This window comes from Phaethon aethereus (assembly GCF_964289735.1).
Source record: "Phaethon aethereus genome assembly, chromosome: 1".
Lineage (NCBI taxonomy): Eukaryota > Metazoa > Chordata > Aves > Phaethontiformes > Phaethontidae > Phaethon > Phaethon aethereus.
In genome coordinates, this window is record NC_138575.1 from 221,639,921 (window position 1) to 221,664,994 (window position 25,074).

The following is a 25,074-nucleotide window of genomic DNA, read 5'->3' on the forward strand; positions in this document are numbered from 1 at the left end:
CCAGGCAGACCCCCTTGCCCACCTCCAGTCTCACTGGGAAACACATGCTGCAAACCAGGGAGGTCCCTGTCAGTCCATCTTTCCTACAGTCTTCCCACATAAAATGTTTTAGGGAACTGCCTCCAGACAGCAGCCAGGATCAAAGCACTGGCACTAAGGCAGGATTCATTCCGTCCTCAGAGGGACCAGCTGCCTGCTGAAAGAAGAGTTTGTTTTTGCTTCCCCCACAAGCCAAAAGCACGCCTGCCGTGGGGCCCGAACACCTCATGCTGACACACACACGCCTTCATTTTCAAGGCCCGTGGCAGCCTGCCAACACAGTCACAGCCGACCCTGGAACATTACACAGCTGTTGACGACAGGGTAAGGTCCAGCCCAGCCTCTGCAACAGCAAAAAAACCCCTTTTGCGGTGCTCGTGCCAGGTGGCAGGGCCAAACCAAGCAACTTTAGTACCAAACTCTCTGGCTCTGCTTCAGCCCTGCAGCCCAGGCTGGCCCTATGTGCCCTCGCACCCCACAGGCCCGGTGGCGTCTATCTCCAGCCTGCTGAGCTCCCGCTGGGTCTCTGGCTCGATCCTACAACCAGCGAAGATAACATGCACTGACTGTGGGCTCATGAAGGCAGGACACCCGACCTTGAAGCCTCCTCGGCCCGAGATCGCTCGCCCTGCCTGACCCTGCTGCCCTCCATCCCCACCGCCCCCCTCGCAGCGCTCCAGCTCTGCGCTGACATGGCCGCCACAAGGCGGGGCCGGGCAGGCCACACTCAAGATGGCCGCCGCACCACGCTTGGGCGGGGCCAGACGGACGGCGCTCAGCCCAGCGGTCTCGGCACGCGGATGCGAGTCCAGGCAGGCCACACTCAACATGGCCGCCGTCCCGTATTTCGATGGACGCGGCGGAAGGCGAATCAATATGCAAGGAGCGGGCGGAGGGTGGCTATCAGGGTGCATGGTGTTGGGCGCAGGGTTGGGTGCACCGCGCAGCCGCTGCCACGTCGCGACTCTCCGTGGGGCGGCTCCGGTGTTGGTGTGGGAGGAGGCAGGGACAAGCTATCCGCCATTACCGCCCCCCCTGGCCCTGCCCACCCCCTTCTTCAGGAGGTCGATGCCCTGCGAGCAGCGGGGGCGGGGAGGTTGTCCAAAAATTTTTGTTCCCCACGCGGGAGGTCCCCGTGGGCGGAACGTGGGGAGGGAGCTGCGGGCTGCGGGGGACCCGGGCGGTGTAGCACCGAGGCGCGGCGGGGGATGGGGGGGACGCTTTGATCGACGGACGAGGCGCAGGGATGAGCGCGGCGGCGCTGCCGAAGGTACCGGCGGGCCGCGACCGGCTCTGGGGGCACCGGGCACGGCCCCGCTACCGGGGAAGGACACAGACCCGTCCCCGGGGAGGGGAGGAGAGGGACAGACCTGGTTCTGGGATGGAGACAGGAGAGGCAGGCCTAGCCTTGCTATGGGGAGTCTGGGGGCGACAGGCCCGACCCGGCCCTGGGACTAGTTTGGGGGGGAGGTGTGTGTCCCCTGCGGGGACACAGGCCTGACCCTGAATTAGTGCCCTGTCGCCTCCCCTGCTGTACCTGAACCCCTCCACCCCTCCTCACCACCCCTCCTCAGACACCCAGGGATCACCTCATTGATACGAAGTCCATTATAGCCCCTCTGCCCTGTCGCTGCCTGGGATCTCTCGTCCTTCCTGTCCCTCTCGACTCTCTTTGGGGACGTTGGTAATTACTCCCTCTCGCTCCCACCCTGGCTAACATGGTGCAGCTCCTGCCTGCTGGGGTTGTGGTGACAGCAAAGCTCTTTGCTTGGTGCTGCCTTGGTGATGGGTGAGCTGTTGTTTCTCTCCGTCCATGTGGAGCTGGAACAAGCACGAGGGTTGTACATGCAGCTGTTGTAACCTGGAGGCAGTGGGATGGTGAGGGGGATGAATATGATCTGTAAGCAAGGGGAGGAGGGCCTCCTACCCCAACTTGTTGGATCCTGAAGCAAAGCGAGGGAGTGCAGGAAAAGGTTACCACAGTCATCATCTTCCTCCCGCTTCATCTCTGTGTTACAGCAATATTCTGGGGAGTGACAGTGGCTGGAGGCTGTGGAGAGACTGGGAGGTTTATTGGTACCTTGTATACCCCTTATTAGAATAAGGGGTAATGGCTTTAAACTGAAAGAGGGTAGGTTTAGATTAGATATAAGGAAGAAGCTCTTCACTATGAGGGTGGTGAGGCACTGGCACAGGTTGCCCAGAGAGGTTGTGGGTGCCCCATCTCTGGAAGTCTTCAAGGCAAGGCTGGACAGGCCTCTGAGCAACCTGGTCTAGTGGAAGATGTCCCTGCTCATGGCGGGGGGATGGAACTAGATGATCTTTAAGGTCCCTTCCAACCCAAACCATTCTATGATTCTATGATTAGTACGTTTAGAGGGTCTCGGGTGTTATTTTGATGGCTGTATTGTGGCAAGTGCTGGTGGAAACTCACCGAGTACCTGCCGTACTGTTTGCGTTGTGACCGTGGTGGCTCATTGCAGGTGCTGTGCTTGAAGAAGGGAACGTTGCTAAAACAGGTGTTTGCACTGAGCAGGTGAGTGATCTGAAGTAAAACACAGTATAAGGGATTAAAAACACTCAGTCACTTCTACTGACAGTGTCAGAAAACATACATGACCAAAAAAAAGTATTTTTTTGCTAAAGAAAGACTTTTAATTATGGAGGGAAGACATCCAGCTGGTGTCTGGGACCTGAAAGGCTGTAGGATGTGATGAAAAGTGCGTTTGCTAATGGGATCTGTCTGTGTCTGAGGTATTTGGGGTGTGAGCCTTTGTTTAAGGAGACTGGCAAGAGATGATGTGTTTCCATAGGTGGGTGAAATCAGAGCTTATAATGATTATCTTGTTTCCTACAGAGCAGCAACACCCAGAGAAAGCTGTCTGTGTGCTGCAGGTAAGGCCTCTTAGTAATCCAATGCAAGGCAACGCTTCAATTACTCAGAATAAATACTCCACATTTCAGTGTTTGTGTCTCCTTTTTAACTATTTTTCAGCCAATTTTGGACTGGTTAAATAACCTGAGCAGGTGCTCTTCTACTTGCATACTTTTTTTTTCTAACCTTTTCTTCTGTTTCCCTGTTCCCTGAGCAGGTACTTCTAGTCATGGTGTTATGCTGTAGAGTGACACCAGCCAGATGCCATTTGCTGTATTACTGGCTTACACACCTGTGAGGTCCTACTGCAACATTTATTGAGCTTTTCTATTTAAAATAGAATTTGATTTTGATGTGGAGGCAAAGTGTAACTGAGTGGCTTGGATCCTTGGTGTTCAGTTTCTCTCTGCTGTTCTGAGATTCGTTTATTAAAATGAGCGTTATTGAGAGTTTCATTTTACCCTGGAGAAGGAAGTATAAATAAAAGCTGATGCCATTTTGATTTGGCTTCCTAGCACATGAATATTTGAACAGGACTGGATTTAAAATTAAGTGGGGTTCAGATCCATCATACTATGATCATGGCTGTCGCGTAAGAGGAGACAGATGTAACACTTCATTGGTGTCCTCACCATCCACTGGTGCTGACAAGTCTGTGTTTGTTTGTTCATGTGCCTGAGAATTCACCTGGGAAATGAGTCACTTTTAATCTCTTCCTTCCTTATTTGTTGCTTACTGTAACCAGCTGTGAATTGTAAGAGGCTTGCTGTGATGCACAGGCTACCTGCATGGGGCAGAGATTGGCTAAAATCTTAGCCTGCCTTTGCCTTCTATCAACGAACTGAGGACAAATTCTTGCCCCTAGTGTGGATTTTGGCCTCTCAAAGTGCCTGTGTATGTTTGTTAAAAGAAGGGCAGTCGGCCATTCAGCTGGAAACATGTTTGCTGTGCTTTGATTTTAAGGTGATGTGCTCGTGAGCTGCTGCAGACACTACAAATCCCGTCCTACACATGGTATTGGGAGGTTTAAATACCTGCTCCCAAAGGAGGTAGGCATAAAAACTCCCCTACTGTGTTTGCTTTCAGGTGACCCATCTTTTTACAGTCCGGTTTAAATGTTGATATTATTAATTCCGTGGCTGCTGAATCATATTAGAAAGGAATAATGTAATGGTTTACTGCTACTTTTCTTGGTAGAGTGTTATGTCACTTGAAGTATCTACTCACAACACTGCATAAATACTTTCTTTTGTCCGGTACATTCTTGTTTAAGTTAATGAGTAGTTTAGGGAGGGAGGAATCTCTTTCTGATGCTGAATTTTAACACTCCAACTTCGAATTATTGCAGAATATTGTGAGCACGTCTTACTTGCATTTAAACTTTTTACTTTCCCTGAAATTTGGAAAGACGACAATTTTTGTGGAAGAAGGAAACAATAATTCATCTAGACAGCTGCCTTGAAGGCAGGAACTGAAAGGAAAAGTAGTTAGTTTTCTACTCCTTGGTTTCTTCTGGAAGAAATTGATCATGGTATTTGCGTATTTTCTGTGGGACTTCTGTGGTGCTGCCATCCAAGAACTGAACTGCTCAACTTGAGAACATCTGTTAAGATAATGTCATCCCAGTTTTGTAGTCGGGGGAAGTGAGCACAGATGGGCTGTGATATGTTCAACACAGTTCAGCAAACCTTTGTTAGAAGAGAGTACCCTAGCGTGGTCTCCTGTGTAGGCAAGAGATAATGTTTTTTTTTTTATTATTTTCAGCTTTTTTTCAAACCACATACGCTTTTCATTTTTTCTTTCTTTTTTTAAAAATTTTATTTTAAATACAGACTCCAAAGAAGAAAAAGGATAAAGTGCAGATGAAAGATATAAATGTTGGGACCGAATATGAGTATGGAGATGTCAACATCCAGATGACTTCCTATGATATGTGTCTCGTGGAGCATTTTGCTCAGTATGTGCATAAACTCTGCAACCGACTGTCTATTAGAGTGAATGAAAGGTATGAGGAACACGGCTCTGCGTTTGTCATCCCTCACAATCATGTTGCGTTAGGCCATGTGAGGCTTGTAGATGATGACACCTTGCAGACAAGGACGCAATCTCTCTGATAGATTCTCCCATGGAAATCCAAATATTCTGTCGTCTGCCCGGTGTTCTCTTTTTGTGTGTCTGTACAATTTTGGATGCTTTATTCATATAAGGAAGGCTGAAATGGAGTTGTTCAGGCACTGACTGAACAGTTCTCAAGGAATAAAATAGCTGTTACTTTTCAGTCCTTTGAGAAAAAGACTTAAGCCTGTGGGTGCTGAGCCCGGGAATGTAGGCTTAGATATTGCTGACTTTTGCTGCTGCTTTTTCTTTATAGTGTTTCATCTGGGCTCTGCGCATGTATTGTGCACTAAACAAGCGGTACTGATTATACAAACCAGAATGAGCTTGGGAAACCCCTGAAGATTGTGGGAAAGCTACCTGCTACTTCATTTTAGTGGTAGGGGATGCTTCAGTTGCACACTAGATCTTCAAATTTGTATCAGGTGTACCCCTGATAGCAGCTTTGCTGGTTTTAATGAGTCTGAGGAATGGGATAGAGCTCCTTGGTGCCTGCAGTGCAGGGAGCTGTAATCACTGGGAGAAGCACTGTGTTGCTGCAAGAAAGTAAAAACAGTTAGTGCTGATTCTCTGAAATGTGTATCTTTAACTGTGCCTCTGAGTATAAACACTGGTTCCTGCTCGTGCCGATTAAACCTATCAAAACTCGTTTTCTTTATGGTCATCCACTTTGCTGAACTGTCAGCCGTGGATCTGAAATCTTGTGCCCATAGATCAGTTGCTTGTAGTCTTTCTGTGATGTCTTTTGCACAAAACAGCACTAAAAAGTGACACAACCGTGACTGAGAGGTGCTTGTTCCGAGAAGGATACCTGGTGACACTAAGAAATTACAATTCTGGCAGCAGCAATGTGCTGGAAAGCGTTCGCAGAGAAATCCCACAGCCTGAGGACGATTGATAGCACTTTCAGTGTAAAGTGTTATTGCCTTATTTCATATTTGTGCCCTCTGAGGTTGAACTTGGTGTGCAGAGTTCAGTATATACAGAAAGAAATTATTTGCCCTTTAAGAGAAAAATTTGTAGGGTAAAACGTGGGCGGTAGGATGTAGCCTGTTGTTATTGATGCTGTGCAAATGGAGATGGGGAGGCTGAGGTCTCTAGAGTAATGCTAACCGGAGAGCAGAATCTGATCCAGTGCCTGATCGTACTCTTGTTAAATTCACAGAGGTGAAAGTAAACTCTTCTGAGTGTTGCAAGGAGCAAAACCAGAGTTTTTAGCTCTGTTCCTGATGAGAATAGATAGCCTATTACAAAAGAAGTAAAAACTGTTGCTTTAAAGCTCTCCTTCAACTATAAAGAAATGAAAAGTTCTCGGGCTGGTGTTTGTAGCTAAAATGGGTTTTTGCTGGCAGTAGTGCTGCAAGCTTCCTCCTTATCGCTTTCCAGTAAAACACCCGGCTTCTGCCAGTGCTTGATTTGCAAGATACATTGTTTGCATAATTAATTTCTCATGAAAAGTTAATCTCCTTCCACATTCTCTGCTGCTGGAGGTTGATTCATTCTTGTAAAGTAGTGCAAATGTAATCTCCCTGTCCTAAGCACTGACCTGTGGTTCCTGCAGCTACGCGATGCCCACCAAAACCAATGAAGTGCTGTTCTTGGAAGAGCAAGGTTCCAAAATGCAGCTGGATGCAGTCCTTACTACCCATCAGAGGGTTGTCCAGGTATGAGCTGGCGTTTGCTGATAGCGCCGTGGCTCCTGTGCAGCACATCCTATCTCAGGCTCTCAAAACCACTTAACAGTTGGAGTTCAGTCCCTTGAACAAACGAAAGGTGTAAATTGAAGCACAGTCTAATTAGATTTTTTGCCAAAGGTTACTCACAAAGTAGAAGCAGAGGAAGGGTTCCTGCATTTATTATCTATTTTATGCAGAATACTTGATACAAGGGGTAGAAAAGTCATGCTTAAGGATGACCGATTTGACAAACTCAATGAAATTTAAGAATACTATTAGTATCAGCTTCAAAAGTGTACCACTGATTGAGGTAAATAGGTATTTCTTCTAAGTGACTTTTTCCTAGTTTATAGTGTGTTACCTTGCTACGTGCTAAACCTCTGCTGAATTACATTTTAAACCTAGAGGTAGATGACTTCCGTTGGAGATGTGTGGTTAATGCTGGGGCTTGCAGGATTGCTGTGGCAGCCTTTGTATTAAAGTCTCATCTAAATTAAGATCTTCATGCATGGTTAAGTCTCTTTACATGCAGGAGGCCATGCAGGCAGGGATGGGAAGCACAATATTCATAGAGGAGAGCCAAAATGAGAGCTTTGGGCCACGCTGTGTGCGAGAGATGTGCGCATGAAGCAGAGAGTGCTTCTCTAAAGAAGTGGTTGACTGCCACAGGCTCAAACTGAAATGGACTCTCTTCCTGTGCCATTAATATAATGAGTCCATTTTGTATGTGGTGTTCCACTCCTGCAGTGCTTTTATTTCTTCTTTCAGATCAGCGGTTTGAGTTCAACATTTGCTCCGATACTCCTGGAAATTATTCAGAGTAATCAGCCCGAAGGGGTCCATTTGTTAGTGAAAGAGGTATGTTTAATTTTATCAATGCCTTTGCATTTGGGACGCAGATATGATGTCTGATGTGATTTGCTTTGAAAATACAGACCTGGTCCTGAGACTGTCTGCTCCAGACTGACGGATACCCAGGATCTTCCAGAACCAGGCCCTCAGTCTATCGGAGACCATTACCTCTAATTCTTGATGAGTGTTTCATTTTGTGGTGTCCCTCAGGAGTCCGTACTGGGACCAGCACACTTTAATATCTTCATCAATGACATAGACAGTGGGATCGAGGGCACCCTCAGCCAGTTTGCAGATGACACCAAGCTTAGTAGTGCAGTTGACACGCCTGAGGGACGGGATGCCATCCAGAGGGACCTGGACAAGGTCATGGAATGGGCCCAGGTGAACCTCATGAGGTTCAACAAGGCCAAGGGCAGGGTCCTGCACCTGGATCAGGGCAACCCCTGGTATCAGCATGGCTGGGGTTGAAGGAATGGAGAGCAGCCCCATGGAGAAGTACTTGGTGCTGGTGGGTGAAAAGCCGGATATGAGGAGGAGGGCCACAAAGATGGACTGAGGGCTGGGACAGCTCTGCTGTGAGGACAGGCTAGGAGACCTGGGGGGGTTCAGCCTGGAGAAGAGAAGGCTCCGGGGAGACCTTATTGCAGCCTGCCGGGGCTGATAAGAAGGATGGGGACAGACTTCTTAGCAGGGCAAGGGGTAATGGTTTTAAACTAAAAGAGGGGAGATTTAGGCTAGATCTAAGGAAGAAATCTTAGGGATCTTAAGGGAAGTGATTGTGCCCCTGTACTCAGCACTGGTGAGGCCGCACCTTGAATCCTGTGTTCAGTGTTAGGCCCCTCACGACAAGAAGGACATTGAGGTGCTGGAGCATGTCCAGAAAAGGGCAACGGAGCTGGTGAGGGATCTAGAGCACAAGTCTGATGAGGAGCGGCTGAGGGAACTGGGGGTGTTCAGTCTGGAGAAGAGGAGGCTGAGGGGAGCCCTCATCGCTCTCTACAACTACCTGAGAGGGGGTTGTGGTAAGGTGGGTGTTGGTCTCTTCTCCCAAGTAACTAGTGATAGGATGAGAGGAAATGGCCTCAAGTTGTGCCAGGGGAGGTGTAGATTGGATATTAGGAAAAATTTCTTCACTGAGAGGGTGGTCAAGCATTGGAACAGGTTGCCCAGGGATGTGGTTGGAGTCACCATCTCTGGAAGTATTCAAAAAACGTGTGGATGTGGCGCTTTGGGACATGGTTTGGGGGGCATTGTGGCATTGGGTTAACGGTTAGACTTGATGGTCCATTCCAGTGTTAGTGATTCTGTGATTGTGTGAAGTTTTTGACAGTGAGGGAGGTGAAACCTTGGCCCAGGTTGCCCAGAGAGGTGGTCAATGCCCCATCCCTGGAAACATCCCAAATCAGGTTGGACGGGGCTCTGAGCAACCTGCTGGAGTTGAAGATGTCCCTGCTTATGGCAGGGTTTGGACTAGATGATCTTTAAGGTTCCTCCCAACCCAAACCCTTCTGTGATTCTATGATTTTACATTTAGCCTCCCATAATTAGTGCCACAGAGGGTACCCTCCCAGCCAGTCCTATAGATGTGTAAGAGATGGCAGGTTGCCAGCTGCTTTCCTTTGCTGCCGTAGATTCCCTGCAACTCAAGGGGAATGCTTTCCTTCAGCTGTGCTCCACCGCTTCCTAACTGGGAATCACCAGGAACTTCAGTGAGCAGTTGGTAGCAAAGCTGAGACTGGAAACTCAAATGCTGTGCCCTGTTTTGATGCAATTTGCTCTGGGAAGGGTTCTGCCTTTTTTCTGCAGAAAGGCCCATCAGTTTTCTCAGCACTGAGGTCTTCAGGACAGAACTCCCCTCACTGATGGACTAGGCATAAGGAGATATTTAACATTCAGACAAAACAGGCCCAGGAAGCCCTATTTATTCAGGGACAAAATATTTTTGTGCCTTGAAATGGAAGGCAATATAGTAAACTCAAATATGAAAACACAAGTGGCTTCTTCAGTGGCCTTTGAAGAATGTTTAGTTATCTCCAGCTCTGCAAAGCCAGAAGGAATACAGGAGAAGGTCTCTTGAGTCCAGTAATCTTCTCTGCTTTGGTCACAGTGCCATCTCTGCCTTAGGGCTGCTGTTTCTTTTTTTTTTTAATTTTGGCTGATGGCTTTGTCTCTGGAGGGAGAACTGTGACATTGTGCCATTTGCCAAGTCATTGCAGTCTGATGCAGGAAGCCCGGGGAGACACCCAAACCGGCTTCATATGACTGGCAGTGCAGAAGAGAGATTAAGGCTTCGGGATGCTCTTGCAAAGTTCTGGAGAAAGTGGCAGGTCTCAAGAAAGTAGATGCTACGGTGATACGCAGTGGCAGCGTTGGGGTGTTCAGTTGACTTCTTGAGCACAATGCCACCGCTCACTCTTCCAAAAGCAGTTAGCCAGGTGAGGAGGAGCCTACAGGGCTGAATTTTAGAGCACAAGCGTGTCCACAGCTGCTACGCTCGCTCTGCTGCCCGAAGCTTTCTGCCCTCCGTACTTGACCCCCAACAGCTGCTCCTGTTGAAAACTGGATGTAAGTGAGGAGGCTTAGAGCTCTGCTGCCAGCTTCCAGGTTGAGCTGCCCGTGGATCATAGCTTGCCATGACTTTCCGCTGGGGCTTCCCACTCCCTGGGTTCAGTGGACATTTAAGTCTTTTGTTTTTCCACTCTTAAGTGATTCTCTTTGGGAGTACTCAAGAGATTATTCTGATTTCCTTGGTTTTGTTTTTGGTTTTTTTTTCCTCCCTCTACAGCACTCAGAAGCTGACTTCAAGAGCCGATTAAAGTCTCGACCAGAACTTGAAGAGCTGCTAGCACAGTTGAACTGAAATCAGGGAGAATGCTCCGTCCATTTCAGAGCCACCCCTTGGGAGAGCGAGGCTTCTCCTCCCTGGCTGCTCAAGCCTCCAGAAGGCAAGTTCGTGGGCACTGTACTGATAATTTGATTAATTGGAAGACATTTCCACTGTTGTCAGTCAGCTTGTGTTAATAAAGACAAACAGATGTGTTTATGTCTGATTTGTACACGGAGTGAAGGGAGTCCACAATGAATGTGGCTTTTTTTCAGTTCTCTTTTTTCCCCCCCGTATGTTTTACTCTTGGTATATGAGGATTTCTGCAAATTTTAGTCTGCAGAAATCTCTGCAGGTTAATAATGCTGTACTGCAACTCTCCCAGAGACTATTGATGTAGAAGTGACCGTCCTGCTCCTTTCTTCAACTGAAGGCTGGAGCAACGCGTTATTCTCTTAGAGCTGCTTAAATTAGAGCTTTGTCAACATGAAGGGAGCCTCAGAGCCCTGGAAGGGTTGGGGCGATCGTCCCCAAGCAGCTGCTTAACAGAAAAAAGCCTCAAAGGGCAGAGGCATGAAGGTTGGAGCTGTGTGTCAGGCAGTGTATGCAAAATTTCTCCTTAATTTCTGATTTGCCTTTCAAGCCATAAAGGATAAACTTTCCCCTGGATCCCTGAAGTCAATCTACTTTTTACAACAGCTGTTTAGAAAGGGAGAAATTACTCGTGCCTTGAAAGGACAAATCTCAGAAGCGCAAAGTGTTTTGGAGAATTTCCTAGGATGGCACCAGCTGCTTTTCTGAGGACTGCGCATGGAGGACCGAGGATGCCCCACATGTGGCCGGGCTGCTGAGCTGTTTATCACCATCATGTAAAACCCAGAGCCTGCAGGAGCTGCGGCTTTTGGGCGTGCACATACAGGCATGGGGTTTTTGCTCCAATCCTTATTATTCAAATTCTGAGATCAGGCGCATGCAGCTGGTTTTATTTAGGCTGGAGCTGAGATGACACCTGATCACAGCATCTTACTAGGAACTATGTTATAACCAAATTTGAGCCTTGGTTTTGATGGATGCTAAGAGGAGGTTCTGTTCCTGCCCAAAAACTAGTTTGGGTTTTTTTTCCCCTTCCTAAAGACCAGCTCTCTAAAAAGAGGGGAAAGTCACTCACTCATTATCACTCTCCCCCAAACTGGGGCTGCCCAGGTGTTGCTCATGGTCCTGTGCGAGCTGTGATTTTTTTTTTGTTGTTGGCAGCACCAAAACCCAGCCCCTCAGCAACCCCAGCACCCACCTTCCTGGGAAACAGCCTGTAAAGTTCCCCCTGGCAAAAGCCACGGGTGCCCTTCCCTTTCCAGCCTACAAAAATTTTATTTTCTTTTCCATACCTTATTTGCTAGGAGGTGGTGTTCAGAGGAGTATCCTGCTCTGTAAAAGTCCCCTTTTTCCCCCCATCCCTAATGTTCCTGGGCCTTCCTAGGAGATAAATTCTATCCCCAAAATCCTGTCCTGTGGGACATGAGATTATTACTGCTGGGAAAAGCCTCGGGATGGCACAGGGAAGGACAGAGTAGAAATCCATGGCAGAGCTGTTGCAGAGCCAAGACCTAGTCTGGGTGCCATGAACGCTCCCAGTTTGGGACATTTTGGGCTGGAAATCCCCATCTCACCCCACAACCATCCCCTCCAAGCTCCCGTTTATCCCTGGCAGCGCAGATGCAGACAAGCACTTCAGCCAGGATGACAAACACCACCGGATTTAATTTCCCGACAACATAGCATGGATTTACCGGTGCATCCACCCGCTTGCATAAAAAATAAGACCAAAAAAGGGGTCAAAGGGCGCAGCTGCCACGTTCCTGGGGTGCTGATGGTGGGCTGGCCACCAGTGCCAGGAGTGAGGGTCCCCTGTGATTTCAGTCCCCGGTGGGCGAGGGGTGGGCTTGGGGCGAGCTGGACACCCGGCGCGGTTCCTCGGCACGCCGTCGCTGGGCCATGCACTCGCCGAAAGCCCGAACCTGTGGCTGGCAGTGCCGCCAGTCCTGCCGCGCCGCCATGCACTCCTGCAGCTCCCGGTGCTGCGCCGCGCAGCCCGTCCGTGAGATCATGGTGTCCACCGGGTCCTCGGCCTCCTCATCCTCATCTTCCTCCAACGACGGACGGCTCCTGGTGTGTCCGGGCCTCACCATCGCTGAACCAGGCTACAGCAGGGCGTCAGGTGTCAGGGTGCTGCCTTTCCCTCCAGAAAGTGACCCTGCTTGGGTCACTGCCCCCTTTTTTGGGGCACCCCCAGACCTCCATGGGTGCTCAGCACCCCTTCCCACACCCCTGTGAGTGCCCAGCACCCTCCATGCCCCCATGGGTGCCCCCATACGGCCCATGCACCTCTAGGAGGAGCTCAGCACCTGCCTCCCATGCAGCCCCCATACCTCCATGGGTCCTCAGCACCTCCCACGCACCTCACCCCCCACCCACGGGTGCCCACGCCCTCCCGAACCCATAGCTGTCCACCTCCCCCACCCCTCATAGGTGACCAGCACCTCCCCCACGCATCTTACCCCCACCCATGGGTGCCCAGCACCCTCCCCAACCCCCACCTGCCCACCGCCCCACACTCCCCAAGGGTGCTCAGCACCTGCCCCACGCATCTCACCACCACCCATGGGTGCCTAGCACCGTCCATGCCTTCCCCATACCGTACACAGCCCCCCACCCTACCCCCTTACGGGGTGAGTCCCCCGGTACGTGCCTAGCAGCGCAGCACGGCCCCTTTAAGGCTGGCTTCGGGGTAGGCACTGCCGGGGTGGGGCGGGAGCGCTCTCTCATTGGAGGATAGCGTCCCTTTCCGCTTCCGCCCGCGGGGGCTGACGGGAAGCAAGGAGGCGGAAGGGTGCGCGCGCGCCTCGGCAAGATGGCAGCGACGCTGCGCATTCAGAGCGACTGGAGCCAGGCGCTGAGGTGGGCACGGCCTTCCCGGTCCCCTTCCCCTAGGCTCGGGCCCTTGCCCCGCACTCACCGCCGCTCTTTCTTTCCGTAGGAGGGATGAGGGCGAGGCCTGGCTGAGCTGTCGGAGCCCTGGTGAGTGCTGAGGAGGCTGGGGGTGCGGGTAGGAGGGCTGGCAGGGTCCCTGGGGCTTAGCAGGGGGTGAGGGCTAGTTGGGAGCTCCCTGTGGTTTGGGAGTGGGGTTCCTGTGGGTTAGGAGGGGGTGAGGGAGGTTGGAGGGGCCTTGTGGTTTAGGAGAGGGTGAGGGGAAGGTGAGCTGAGGGCACATCTGGTGTCTGAGGGGTGGCTGAGTTAATGGCTGCTCTCCCCACAGGGAAGCCGACCCTCTACGGCAGCCTGACCCGCCGCGGGCTCAGCACCGAGGGTGTCCCTGACATCGCTGCTTCCGAGGGCTTCGTAGTTGGGGAAGTCACCAAGGTGCCAGGGCTCGGGGGGAGCGGGGCTTGGTAGCCATTTTAGACGCATGAAAGGGCGATAACTCTTATGCCAGTCAAAATAGCAGCCTAAAGCCGTTGCCCAGTGCTCTACATGGCTTTGAACTACCAGCTATCCTGAGCCTGTGCCCCGTGCAGTGCCCTGGAGCTGGTCCATAGCATCTCCTAGCTGGGCTGGGGCTGTGTGTCATGGCTGGCCAGGCCATAGTGGTCATCCCTTGCCACACAGGGCCTGCATCTTGAGAAGGTGTAAGGAGATGAGCCCAACACTGCACCTTCCATCAGTCTTCAGGCAGTGAGAGACCACACTCAAGTCCAGATCATAGTTCTACCTTGGTAGCCTCAGTGTTTCAGTAGGACTAACAGCACTTCTAATTCTTTTTTTCGTCTTTTCCCTCCTCTAGAAAAGCATTCTCATTTCTTGCCCTCATGAAAATGTGTCCACAAAGTTCCTGGCCCCGTACACAGCTTTTTGTAGAATTCATCAGAAAAGTGTAAGTAACCTTGTGAAGCGAGGAGGGAAATAACTGGAAGTGACCGTGAACTTTTGCGATGTGTCTAGCTGTTGCGTGCCTATTCTGAGTGGTGGCCTGCAGCATGGCTTTGTGTGTGAACTAGGTAATAAAACATGTGGGATCATGGAAACTTGATTATGGTTAAGTTTACCCCTCAAAAATAATCTCTCAAATTCTTTAGACTTGCAAGTGATCTAATTTCTGCTCGCTTCAGGCCCATGACAGATCCCCCTGTTACGTGTGAATTAGTGTGTCAGAAACCAAGGTAAAAATAAGAGGTTCCAGGCACTGAGCTCTTCAGCTGTGACTGGTTCGAGTCTATCCCTGGTTTGTAGTGGCTGTTTGCTGCCGTGTTGTCTGTCTTTGATATTTGCCGTATGACTTTGTTTGTGGGGCTGGGAATTGAACGTTGCATGAACTCATCTTGACGTTGTGGGAATTAAGAGACCAGAAAAGCTCAGCTTCTATTTAAAAAACAAATTACATGAACTTCTCACTTACTTAAAGGCAGTCCTGCTTATTTTGCTGAAAAAATCTTGTTATTGCACTCCCATCAATCTGGGGGAGCAACAAGTATGGCTTCTCACTGAACAGTGATACAGAAATGGTGACGCTGACCTGGAATTTAATTTCTTCACTGAAGAGAAGCACAAAACTTGGCTTTGCTGGAAAGTAGTCTGTGCTTTTACTGAATACTTAGACTCTGTGTGGAAATGATCCAAGAAAATAGGGAGTATGTAGCCTGCAGATACAGCCAGCTACCCTAAAGGGAGTCCCCTGAAGGTTCCTAGAGATGTTTTAGTCCACTTGTCTCATGACTTATTGAGTAAATTGTTGTGATAAACCCAGCTGAAAATCTGAAAAGTCAGTCTCTATTAATGAAGCTCAAAAGCGGTATAAATCAAGGTGCGTTTTGACATAAAGGCAATTCCGCATCTCTACAGCTGTTTTAAGAGGAAGCAGGGCTCTGCTGAGAGATGGAGCTTGGCAGTAAGGCAGCTCCGGAGGCAGGTAAATCACTTCTCTGAGCTTTGTGGTACTTAAGAGTCCCCAGCTGCCCTTTTGTGTGATAAATGGAATCAACATTCAAAGCACAGCAAAATGGAAATGCAGGCGTAAGTGTTTAGTCTGCTGTCAAATGGGTGTGATGGGTTACAGCTGCACTGCAGATCTCTCCTCTGGAAAGCAGCTGAAGCAATATCTATTAATATGTAGATGAGTTTAAAGCTGGTGTGGACTAAGCTTCGGTTATCCTTTGTACCTGCTGCCTCTCTTTCTGACCACTTCTGCTTGGCCTTGCCTGTTTACATATTCCTCCTGAAAGTTTGGGGGTATGTGAAACATCAGAAAGGGTTTTCTTCCCTGCTTGAATGACCTTCACAGGCTTTTTGGTTTTTAACTAGGGAGCGTATTACCACAGATTGGTTTGTTATATAAAATGCCACTCATGTTACCAATTTATTTCTCGCGTTACCAATATGTAAGTAAATGTACTTATTGGCTGTTGTGACAGCTAAACCGTTACCTTGTGCTCTTATTTAAATCTTCTAATTCCTGTTTTAATTCCCAGTTTTGTTTTGGTTTTTTTTTTGAAGTAGAGGTTGATTGTTGATCCTGCACGCTATTAAAATTAGCTGTGATCTGAGCTATCAGAGCTTTTTGGGAGAGTGATTTGGTCTGTCTCTTGCTTGGGTAGGAGAATTTATGACTGAAGTGTGGTGTATCATGTCCCCACAAGCCCTGACTGATGCACGTGCAGCAATAGGATGTCCTTCTTAACATCTGGAAACAGCTGGAGATTGATGCAGGTCTGTTACGTACTTGGTCTGCCCGAGAGCATCGTCCTTAAATCTCAGGCCTCTAAGCTGTCATCTTTCTTGGCAAAGTCTCTCCATCTACTCATCTCTTTGGGTTTCCCTGTGAGCATGGTAGTAAATCTGACTGTCTCTTCAGGCTGGCAGCTAGCTAAGGCTGAGCATGTGCAAGAAGATCAACAAAGCCCAGTCCTGTGTAAGAATAGTTAATTATTCAGAAAAGCATTTAATCTGAAGCCTGGTATGAAGATTAGCAGCCTCATCCCTTACATATCTGACCAGGTGGTTGGGACCTGCGAGCGCACTGATGGAATGGGCAAGGCCAGAAAGCTGCGCTTCATTGTGGTGGTGAGGGGTTGGAATGGTGACAGAACTGGGATCTGCGTTTCTCATGGTGGTTATGCATTTCTTATTTCGGTCAGTGGATTTTACCACTGTAGTATTTTCTTCTAATCCACAGAGTGCAAATGCAATTATTAGGAAGCTTTTGGAGGTAATACAGCATGACTCCAGTATCCAAATCTTGCAAGACAAGGCAGCTATTCCACTATGTCATTGTGTTGCATCCTGCAAACAAACAATAAAACTATCACTAGTGTTAACTTTTGTTCTAACAAAATCTATATAGTTGTTTTTTCAGTCTGTTTAGTGTTGTTGCAATCTATATTGGAAATATCTCTGTCACTTAGAAGATGTAATCTTTTCACTCTAGATTAGCTTTTACCTTAAATTATTTTAGAATTAGAGTATTTCAGGGACCTACAATGATCATCTAGTCCAACTGCATTTATCCACTACTAATGCATCTGCCTTTCCCAAAAGGCAGCAATAATGTCTGGCATCATGGGAAAGGCTGCCCTTTTGCAAGAATAGAAGCCCAACATCTGCTCTCTTCAGAAGTATTCAGCTCTCCCAGTGTTTATGCAAAGCAGGCAGTTGTTAATACCTTAGTGGGACAGACTGTGTGAAGAGTTAGCCTGCCTGTGTAAGGAACTGGTTTTGAGTCAATGTTTCAGAAAATACAGGCTGTGCCATTGAATTAATAAATATCTATCTGAAATGATGGCTTGTGGGCTTGTGAGTCAGGGCGCTCTCAAGCTGGCCAGCTATCTTGGGCTAGCATGGAACAGCTTGGCTCAATTTCTTATCTGTGTGCAGGAGTTGCTAGAAAAATCCAGATTTCTGCTTCACCTGGGGTAAACCTGAGAGACGTCTGCTGTCTGTGCAGGCTTCTGACTCAGCATTTCTTTTTCTCCCTGCTTTGCAGATCTCTGCAGAGTCACAGGCAGAGAATAACAATTTCTCTGTCAAATTTGGTGGCACTTACAAGAAATCTGGGGTGCTTTGTGCCAGGTTCCAGTCACCCAACTTGTCTGATCCCTGGCTGTGGGTCAGCCCAGATCAGCAGCTCATTCTTGAAGGAGGAATGCAGCAATCTGTATAAACAGATAAATTGAGGAGAATTTCTTTTTATGCTGCCTTTGTCGTCTAGAAAAAGCCTGATGCTCTGGATCAAGATTGTTTCTTGATTTCTTAAAGGCTTAATTAATATCTCATAAAACTTATTGAAAGGTTGAGGGGAGAAAGCCTGTGAAGTCCTTGCATAAGGCTGTTAAATGTTAGAAGACTGTTATCAGGCTGCAACTGTTAAGCTAGGCATATGGAAACTCTTTTGGGTGTTTTAAATGCATCCAGCAGTGTGTCTTGGGGTGATAATAATGTTGAATGATGTACTCAGCAGGTCTCCCCCAGTACAGAGTTAGGCTCTTGAGCAGAAATACCTATATACAGGGTCATATAAAGCTAACATTTGGTGTTTTTACCCTCCTGCAGATTACCTGTCTTGATATTTCCAGTGGTGGAGGGCTTGGAGTGTCTACCAGCACAGATGGGACCATGAAAATCTGGCAGGCTGCGAATGGTGAAATAAGAGTAAGACCATCTAGCTTTGATGTTGTGCGTTGTCGGTGACATCACCGAAGTCATTTGGCTGTGACTTTGGTCAGGCTATCCGCATGCTGTGGTCCAGGGCAGGCAAGAATCTGGCTTTTGATTGAAAAGCTAATTGAAATTTGACTTCTCGGAGGTCTTAAGTCAAATCTGTTGGAAAGTGTGACTTCTCCCAAGGGAAGTGATGCTCAGCAATCTGGAGAGGAGTCCCGAGGTGAAAATGAGGAAGGGTAGTTAGGAATGACAGCTCCTAACCTGTGTGGTACAAGCACTGAATTTCTTCTGCAGTAGAGAAGAGGTAAGGGAAAAAGACTCCTGCCTGTGATTTATTAATCACATTGTGGCTAGCTGCCTTCCCAGTTAAGGTGTTTCTTGTGGAGCTTGACCAGTCAGCTGCTTGTTTGGCAGAGGATAAAGACATTTTAACTGTTATTAGAAACAACTGTAGTATCTTTTGCTATGTAGTTAGCTACTTAAGTGGCAGAGGGAGGCCCAAAGGGTATCTGCTACCTTTTTGACAGCCTCAAATTCAGATGAGTCCATTCCAGGAGCGCAAACCCAGAGGATTTGAGCTTAATCTTCTGCCCACATGGGAACACCAAGTTTTCCAGTGTTGTAGCTCAAAAATTGCTTGGCATAAGGGTGATAACAATGGAACTAGCATGTAGTTCTTTGTTTTTCCAGAGACTATTGGAAGGCCATGTGTATGATGTGAATTGTTGCAGGTTTTTCCCATCGGGCCTCGTGGTTCTGAGTGGGGGAATGGATGCTCAGCTAAAGATCTGGTCAGCAGAAGATGCCAGCTGCGTAGTAACATTTAAAGGTCACAAAGGAGGTACAGAGTACTTAGCCTTGAAAATGCTTGATCTGCCGTGTGTATAATTGCCTTACATCCGAGGGGCTGATATTCAGTCACCAGCCTGCTGCACTTTCTGCTATGCATTTGTATTAGATGTCCGAAGTATCTTTTTTCAAGCTCCCAGAACTTGAAGAAAAAAATTGGTAGTTGTTGTATTAGACAGATGAAACTGTTTCTCTCACCGACCTGTGTTTTCTTCATTAATTGAGGTAAAAAGAGGGAGGATGCGATCCATTAGCCTGTCACAAGTGGCAGAGGTGGAGGCAGAGGACATTCTGCTCTTCCAGGGCAGTCTCAGCTCTCCAGAGCTCTGACCTGCATTCGGTAGCCTTGCTGCCTGCACTGCACTGGGAATGCCTCTTGCTTGCACCCAGATCATTCTGCTCACCTTCAGTTGCTCCAGAGCCTCTTCCTGTTCTTTTTCTTTCTTGCCCAGAAAAGCATACAGCAGTTTCCTAGGAATTTGCAGAACTCGGGCAGGCAGTTACCTGCCTCGAGGATGCATGCTTCTGAAAGTGAGTAAAGCAGAAAAACAGCAGCTGCAAGCATACTTAAGTGATTATTTCTTAAGAAGGGCTGGAATAAGCTTGTTCACCCTTGTACCGAGGGAAGATGTTCAGCTCTGCCCCTGCTAATGGTCTTGCTGCTGAAAAAGAGTAAATTCCTCACCTTCCTTGTGTCCTCAAGTGCAGGATGCACTGGCCACCTTTATGCAGTGAGTTCAGCGCCGTTCCTTGCGTTCAGGGTCCACACTACAAACTCCTGCCTTTGACACTGTCTTACTCCCAGAGAGGAACTGCAAGGGGTGGAAAATGAGCTACCCAGAAAGGCTCCTGAGAGCTCTGATCAGAGCAAGTTTCTGAACAGAGCTTCTGTTAATCTCTGGAAAGAAGATTTGGTTTCCAGGATCCCTTGTTCAGCAGCAGTGTGGATTGATATGTAATGCTTAAGCAGGCTCCCATTTTACTCCTTTTTACACCTGACCCAGAGCACAGTGGCCGGTGGGCCTGTCCCATCACGGTGATTGCGTCCTCAGGGATGCCAGCTTGAACTTGGGTGATCGTGAGCAAGTCCAAGTGAGTTGTGAATGTGTCTCAGATGCCCAAAACTGTGCCCTGAATTACCTCCTCCCCGAGCAACTAATGCTGCTCTGTACAGTCTCGTTTTCCCTGTCTTGGTGCTAGACTTTTTTGAAAAGGTTAATAAGTCCTGTGGCTGGCGCCCAAAACTTAATTAACTCAAGAACTTGTCTTGTGCTGAACCTGTGGCTCCCTGCTCCATGTTGCACCCCACACGATTCGGCTGTGTGTGACTGGTGGCACTCTGGGGACAGCAGCATGGGGCTTGTAGTTGGGTTTGCCTTGGGAAATGAGAAGTTTTGTCTACCTGCCTTCCATGCTGTCTCTCTGGACACGGCCTTTGCTTTGCTGCAGGTATTTTGGACACTGCCATTGTGGATCGGGGAAGAAATGTCCTTTCCTGCTCTAGAGATGGCACTGCCCGCCTCTGGGACTGTGGAAAATCTGCCTGTCTGGGTGTCATCGCTGACTCTGGCTCTCCTGTCAACGGCATTGCTGTGGGCACTGCTGACAACTCGCTGAACCTGGGCACACCTGAAAAAGCTCCTAGTAAGAATCTTTCTCATAAAATTCATCATTGTTTCCTTGTCCCAAACTGCTTACGTTTGTCACCAGTAATCCTGAGTGTGTGGCTTGCTGATGTGTGCCCTTATACCACGTAGGGAAGGGAACTAGAGTCACCAGAATAGAGCACTCCAAGTCCTGAGGAGGAGCTGAGCCTTTTCAAGCAGTTTGAGTGATTAAGACTGGGGTTTCCTTGATTACTGACCTGCCTTGCTGGTGTCTTAGGAGGAATGATGCTATAGGTTTAGCAGGGATGATCCAAACTGTCAGGTTTTGGTACTGTCAAGATTTGTTGTGTAGCCACTGCTGGAATTAACTGTTGTCCGTTTCTCAGGTGAACGTGAGATTGGGACAGAAGGGAAAATCCTGCTGCTGGCTCGAGAAGACAAGAAGCTTCAAGGAGTGGGACTGCAGAGCAGGCAGCCGGTAAGGAGTCTGTGACCATCAGAAGTACCTGCCTGGGGCAACGCTCTGACACGCTGCTATAAATTCAGCTCTGGGGCCCCAGTCCCTTTGTTTCTATTGCTGCTGCAGCAGCTCTTCAGTTTGTAAGCTGCTGTTCACATGGCTGTGCAGAGCACGGGGATGAGGAATTGAGTCAGGTTAAACCTAGATAGTTTACCTAGATAGGTAAATTGGTTAGCGTTATCCCAGCTCTGTTCCCCCGTGAGGTTCACTACGTGGCACAAAAAGGGAGGGAACCAGGCTGACCTGCCTGCCTTTGGTCTTACACTGCAGTGTTCTCCTCTGTATGTATTCCCTGGAGGAGAGACTAAAACCTGCTACAATAAAGAGATGCTTTCTCTCCTTCCTACTGGCCAGATTTTTATGTGGGGGTTGGAGGAGTAAGAATTGCTCATGATTTAACCCACGTATGGGGAAGACAGTATTTAAATTTAAACAGTGGCCAGCAGATGTCGTCACGAAAGCAGGATCTTCAGCCTGCCTCATGCAGCCAAGGTGTGAAGCTGCTGTTTATTCTGGAAGGTGTTTTAAGTAGCCTGTGAAGGGGACCTCAGGTGATCAGTGGTCCAACTCCTTCCTCTTGGCAAAGGATGATGGAGTTGGTAGATGTCAGGTACTGAAGATCTTATTGGGAGCTCCAGATGATGTAGCAGATTAAACCGCTCATAGCGTCTGTGGCGAGTAAAATTTGGGTGGAACAGATAAGCTCAGCGAGATCTGAGTGAGATGGCAAGGGCTTACCTGGAAAAAGCTCGCAGCCTCTGTAACAATGGCTGCTGGAGGAAGGAGTTATCTTTGCCAACCTGCTGTGCAGATCTGGTCCTGCTGCTCCGTGAGTGTCTGAAGATTAGTTTGAGCTCAGCATCGGTTCGCATGTCAGTGTGAGACACATCCTTTCTCCAAAGGAGACCCATGAGCATTCACTGATTACACTATCTTTGCTAACTTGGTAAGACTGATGCTGGAGCATTGTTTTCCAGCTTGTCTTGGAGCAGAGCTGAGGGGTTATTAATTTAGTTCTGGGTTTGCCAGTTTGTGCCATGACTCATGGAAGTGACTATACTGCTTCCTTCTCCCAGGTGTCCTGTGTCCTCATCTGTGAGTATCTGACACTTGAATTTGTCCCTGTATTCCCAGGTGTTCCTCTTTGTCGGATCTGATGCATTCAACTGCTGCACATTCCTCTCAACTACCTATATCCTAGCTGGGACTCAGGATGGGAACATATATCAGCTGGATGTGAGAAACACAAAGTGAGCAAGTGCCTGGGGTTGCAAGTATTTAAATGACAACTAGTTTTTGGGTGGGGAAAAAGAGCCAGATTGAGGGTGCTGGCAGGCAATCCCCCTTCTAAAGGGCACTGCAAGCTTCTGAGCCTCCTGCAGACATTTCTTTCTCGTGGGGAGCACTGGGGAAGATACTCTTGCTCGTGCTGGTGATCTGATGCGATGTTCTCTGGAAAGTGCCTCCTAAAAGACTTTAGGCTTTGTGCAGGTTCCTTAGTGTCTGAAAAGCTTTTCAGTCTTGGTCTGTGAAGACCTGTGAAGACTGTGCATAACCTAACCTCTCAGATTGTTGCTTTTTTTAATATATATAAAGTTGTGTTCATGTATTGTGTACTGTGCATATTATGTTATATATGAATATCTGTGTGATTATATATAATCTGTGCACATAGATAGATTTAGCAGAAAACTTCTCTACATATAGAGCGGTAGTATTGCTCCACCAAAAGCACAGGTCCTCTTCTCCTTCACCGATAAGACCTAAGTGTCTTTGTAGGATCTTACTGTTTACCCTGCTCCTCGTTCCAGCGTAGGACTAGAACTGAGCTGTCCCTGAGAGCAGGAGCTGCTCTGAGCTGGTTTCTATTAGTGTCGAAGGCGAGCTGTGGGCAGGGAGGCATCCAGGTGGTGCTTTTGGTTAGGGGTTGGCACCAAAGTCTGAAGAGTCTTTCACGCTGTATGAGCTCCAAGCTTTTGTCTGTGCCTTTGGAAGGATAAACCCTGTCTATAATCCATGGAGGCATGCTGGTGTTCACCTGCTAGTTAGTGCTTTACTCCCATTTCCATCCTTTGGCAACATCTGTGGGAAAGCCAGTGCTGACTTCTGTCTGCTTCCAGAGGCAGAGGCTCTTTGCTAACCACTGATCGAGTCCCCATGTCCTGTGTGTTCTCGTCATGTATCTTTTAATCACAAACTCTCTTCTTTCAGTGTTCACACACTGGAATGGGCTCTTGACTATAGACCGTAATCCTCATCCCTTGTTTCTCCTCCTTTTTGTAGTGCTCCAATCCAGGTCATCCATAGATCGGGAGCACCGGTGCTTTCACTGCTCCCGTACCGAGATGGATTTATTGCCAGCCAAGGTAACTCAGTGCTGTGTTGTGCCAGGAGAAATTGTATAGTCGAATCGAGGAGTTTTGTGCTCTTTTGGTATTGTGTGCTTACATACAAGTGCTGTCTGACTTTTAGAAGAGGGCTGGACAGTGTCCATGGCAAAAAGGTGATGTAATAGGAGCTATATTACATAGTTGCTTTGCCTTGTGATTTCCACCCCACACCTCCCCTGTGTTCCTCCAAAATAGGGCTTCCAAGCCACATCTCAAGTGTTAAGAGCCTTTTCCCATCTCTCTGACATCCTCACAGCATGTTTCCTCTTCCTGGGGACTTCCTATGCTGTGATCAGGTGTTTCTGATGGACCTGTTACTGCTTATTTGTAATTAGGAGCATGGCTTATTTCACTAGTTGGCCAATGTTCCTTCCGTGCTTGGTATCTGTTCTGTAGGTGATGGCACCTGCTTTATCGTTCAGCAAGACCTCGATTATGTCCTCGATCTCACAGAAGCTGACTGTGACCCTGTGTACAAGGTAAGGACCGTGGTGTATTGCCCAAGATAAAGGATATAGGGAAAGGTGATGCCAGGCAGCTGCCTTTATCTCTGGATTTGGCAGCCTGCATAACAGGTTCCTTCACACAGTTGACTTTTAAGCTTTTTTTTTTTTCTTCTACCTGACTAATCTTAATACTTTGCTTAAACAAATCCTCTGTGGAATACACTGGCATTATCTCCATCGTGCAGGAGCAAAACTGAAGCAGTGGAGTAATTTGGCTGTTGGAGTAGCTCTGGCAGAACTGTGTTTCTGTAAACAAGTGAGAATTAATTGTGCTTGGAAGATCATTGGGGTACAAGCAACAGCCGGCTGCACAGTGCTACCTGTCTTCTCTTGTCCCCTGGTGACTCGAGACCAGGAAGTGGGTCTTGCTGTTCTGTTTCCGGACGCCCCACTGCGCTTGCACAGGTCAGGGAGTGTGACCTGGGTTTGCCAGGCTCTCAGCCTGGTGGCACAGTGGAAATTAGCTTTTGTTTTTAACCCCTTCCAGCTCTGTGGTCCAGTTCTCCCTCACTGAGCCAACATGTGCCCTCAAGGGTAACACTCAGCCTCACACAGAGGCAAAGATTTGACTTGCACAACTCATTGGTGTGAGCAAAACACAAGAAAAGCATGGAAAAAGAAAAAAATCATTTTTCCTTTCAGATCTAACAGAACACCCTTGTGTGAGCACTTACCTGTTCCCTAGCCTCCTGGTGAAACCTTGAACTGTCCTTTAAAACCTGCTAATACTGTTTCAGGGGACACTCACCTCCTGTTCCCTCTGCAAAAGTCCAAAAGTAAAGCTGATCTCTGAGAATTTGACTCTTAACTGTCACTTGGGAAATACTGTGCTTAAATACTGTGTTGTGTTTTTTTTTCCTTTTTTAGGTAGCTTCTTGGGAGAAGCAAATTTACACATGCTGCAGAGATGGGGTAGTGAGGAGATACCAACTTTCTGATCTTTAAGTGTTTAGGTCAGCCAAATAGTGGAGAGATGTGTCAAAGTATCTTTTCCAAGCTTATTTTCCCGCACAGTGCGTTTGAGAGGTGTATATAAAAGTTTCCGAGGCTTTTGTGACGACCGGGCTCTATAGAGAGGTTTTTGGTGAGGGGTAATACTTCTTTATACAAC

General features: G+C 48.2%; 2 protein-coding genes across 2 annotated transcripts; both read left to right on the forward strand.

Annotated features, from left to right (window-relative positions):
* Positions 1-1,285: 1,285 nt before the first annotated feature.
* Positions 1,286-10,761, forward strand: MRPL48 (mitochondrial ribosomal protein L48; the record flags this gene model as incomplete). The annotated part of the gene is made up of 8 exons (XM_082015024.1): positions 1,286-1,309; positions 2,523-2,575; positions 2,897-2,934; positions 3,878-3,963; positions 4,747-4,919; positions 6,591-6,693; positions 7,474-7,563; positions 10,346-10,761. 8 exons carry the CDS (start codon positions 1,286-1,288, stop codon positions 10,418-10,420), a joined length of 642 nt encoding a protein of 213 aa, XP_081871150.1. The 3' UTR covers positions 10,421-10,761.
* Positions 10,762-13,292: 2,531 nt separating this feature from the next.
* On the forward strand, positions 13,293-24,908 carry PAAF1 (proteasomal ATPase associated factor 1; the record flags this gene model as incomplete). The annotated part of the gene is made up of 12 exons (XM_082000450.1): positions 13,293-13,339; positions 13,419-13,459; positions 13,698-13,801; positions 14,223-14,312; positions 17,981-18,079; positions 18,782-18,932; positions 20,390-20,584; positions 20,934-21,025; positions 22,202-22,317; positions 23,351-23,433; positions 23,854-23,936; positions 24,831-24,908. 12 exons carry the CDS (start codon positions 13,293-13,295, stop codon positions 24,906-24,908), a joined length of 1,179 nt encoding a protein of 392 aa, XP_081856576.1.
* Between the last annotated feature and the right edge of the window lie 166 nt (positions 24,909-25,074).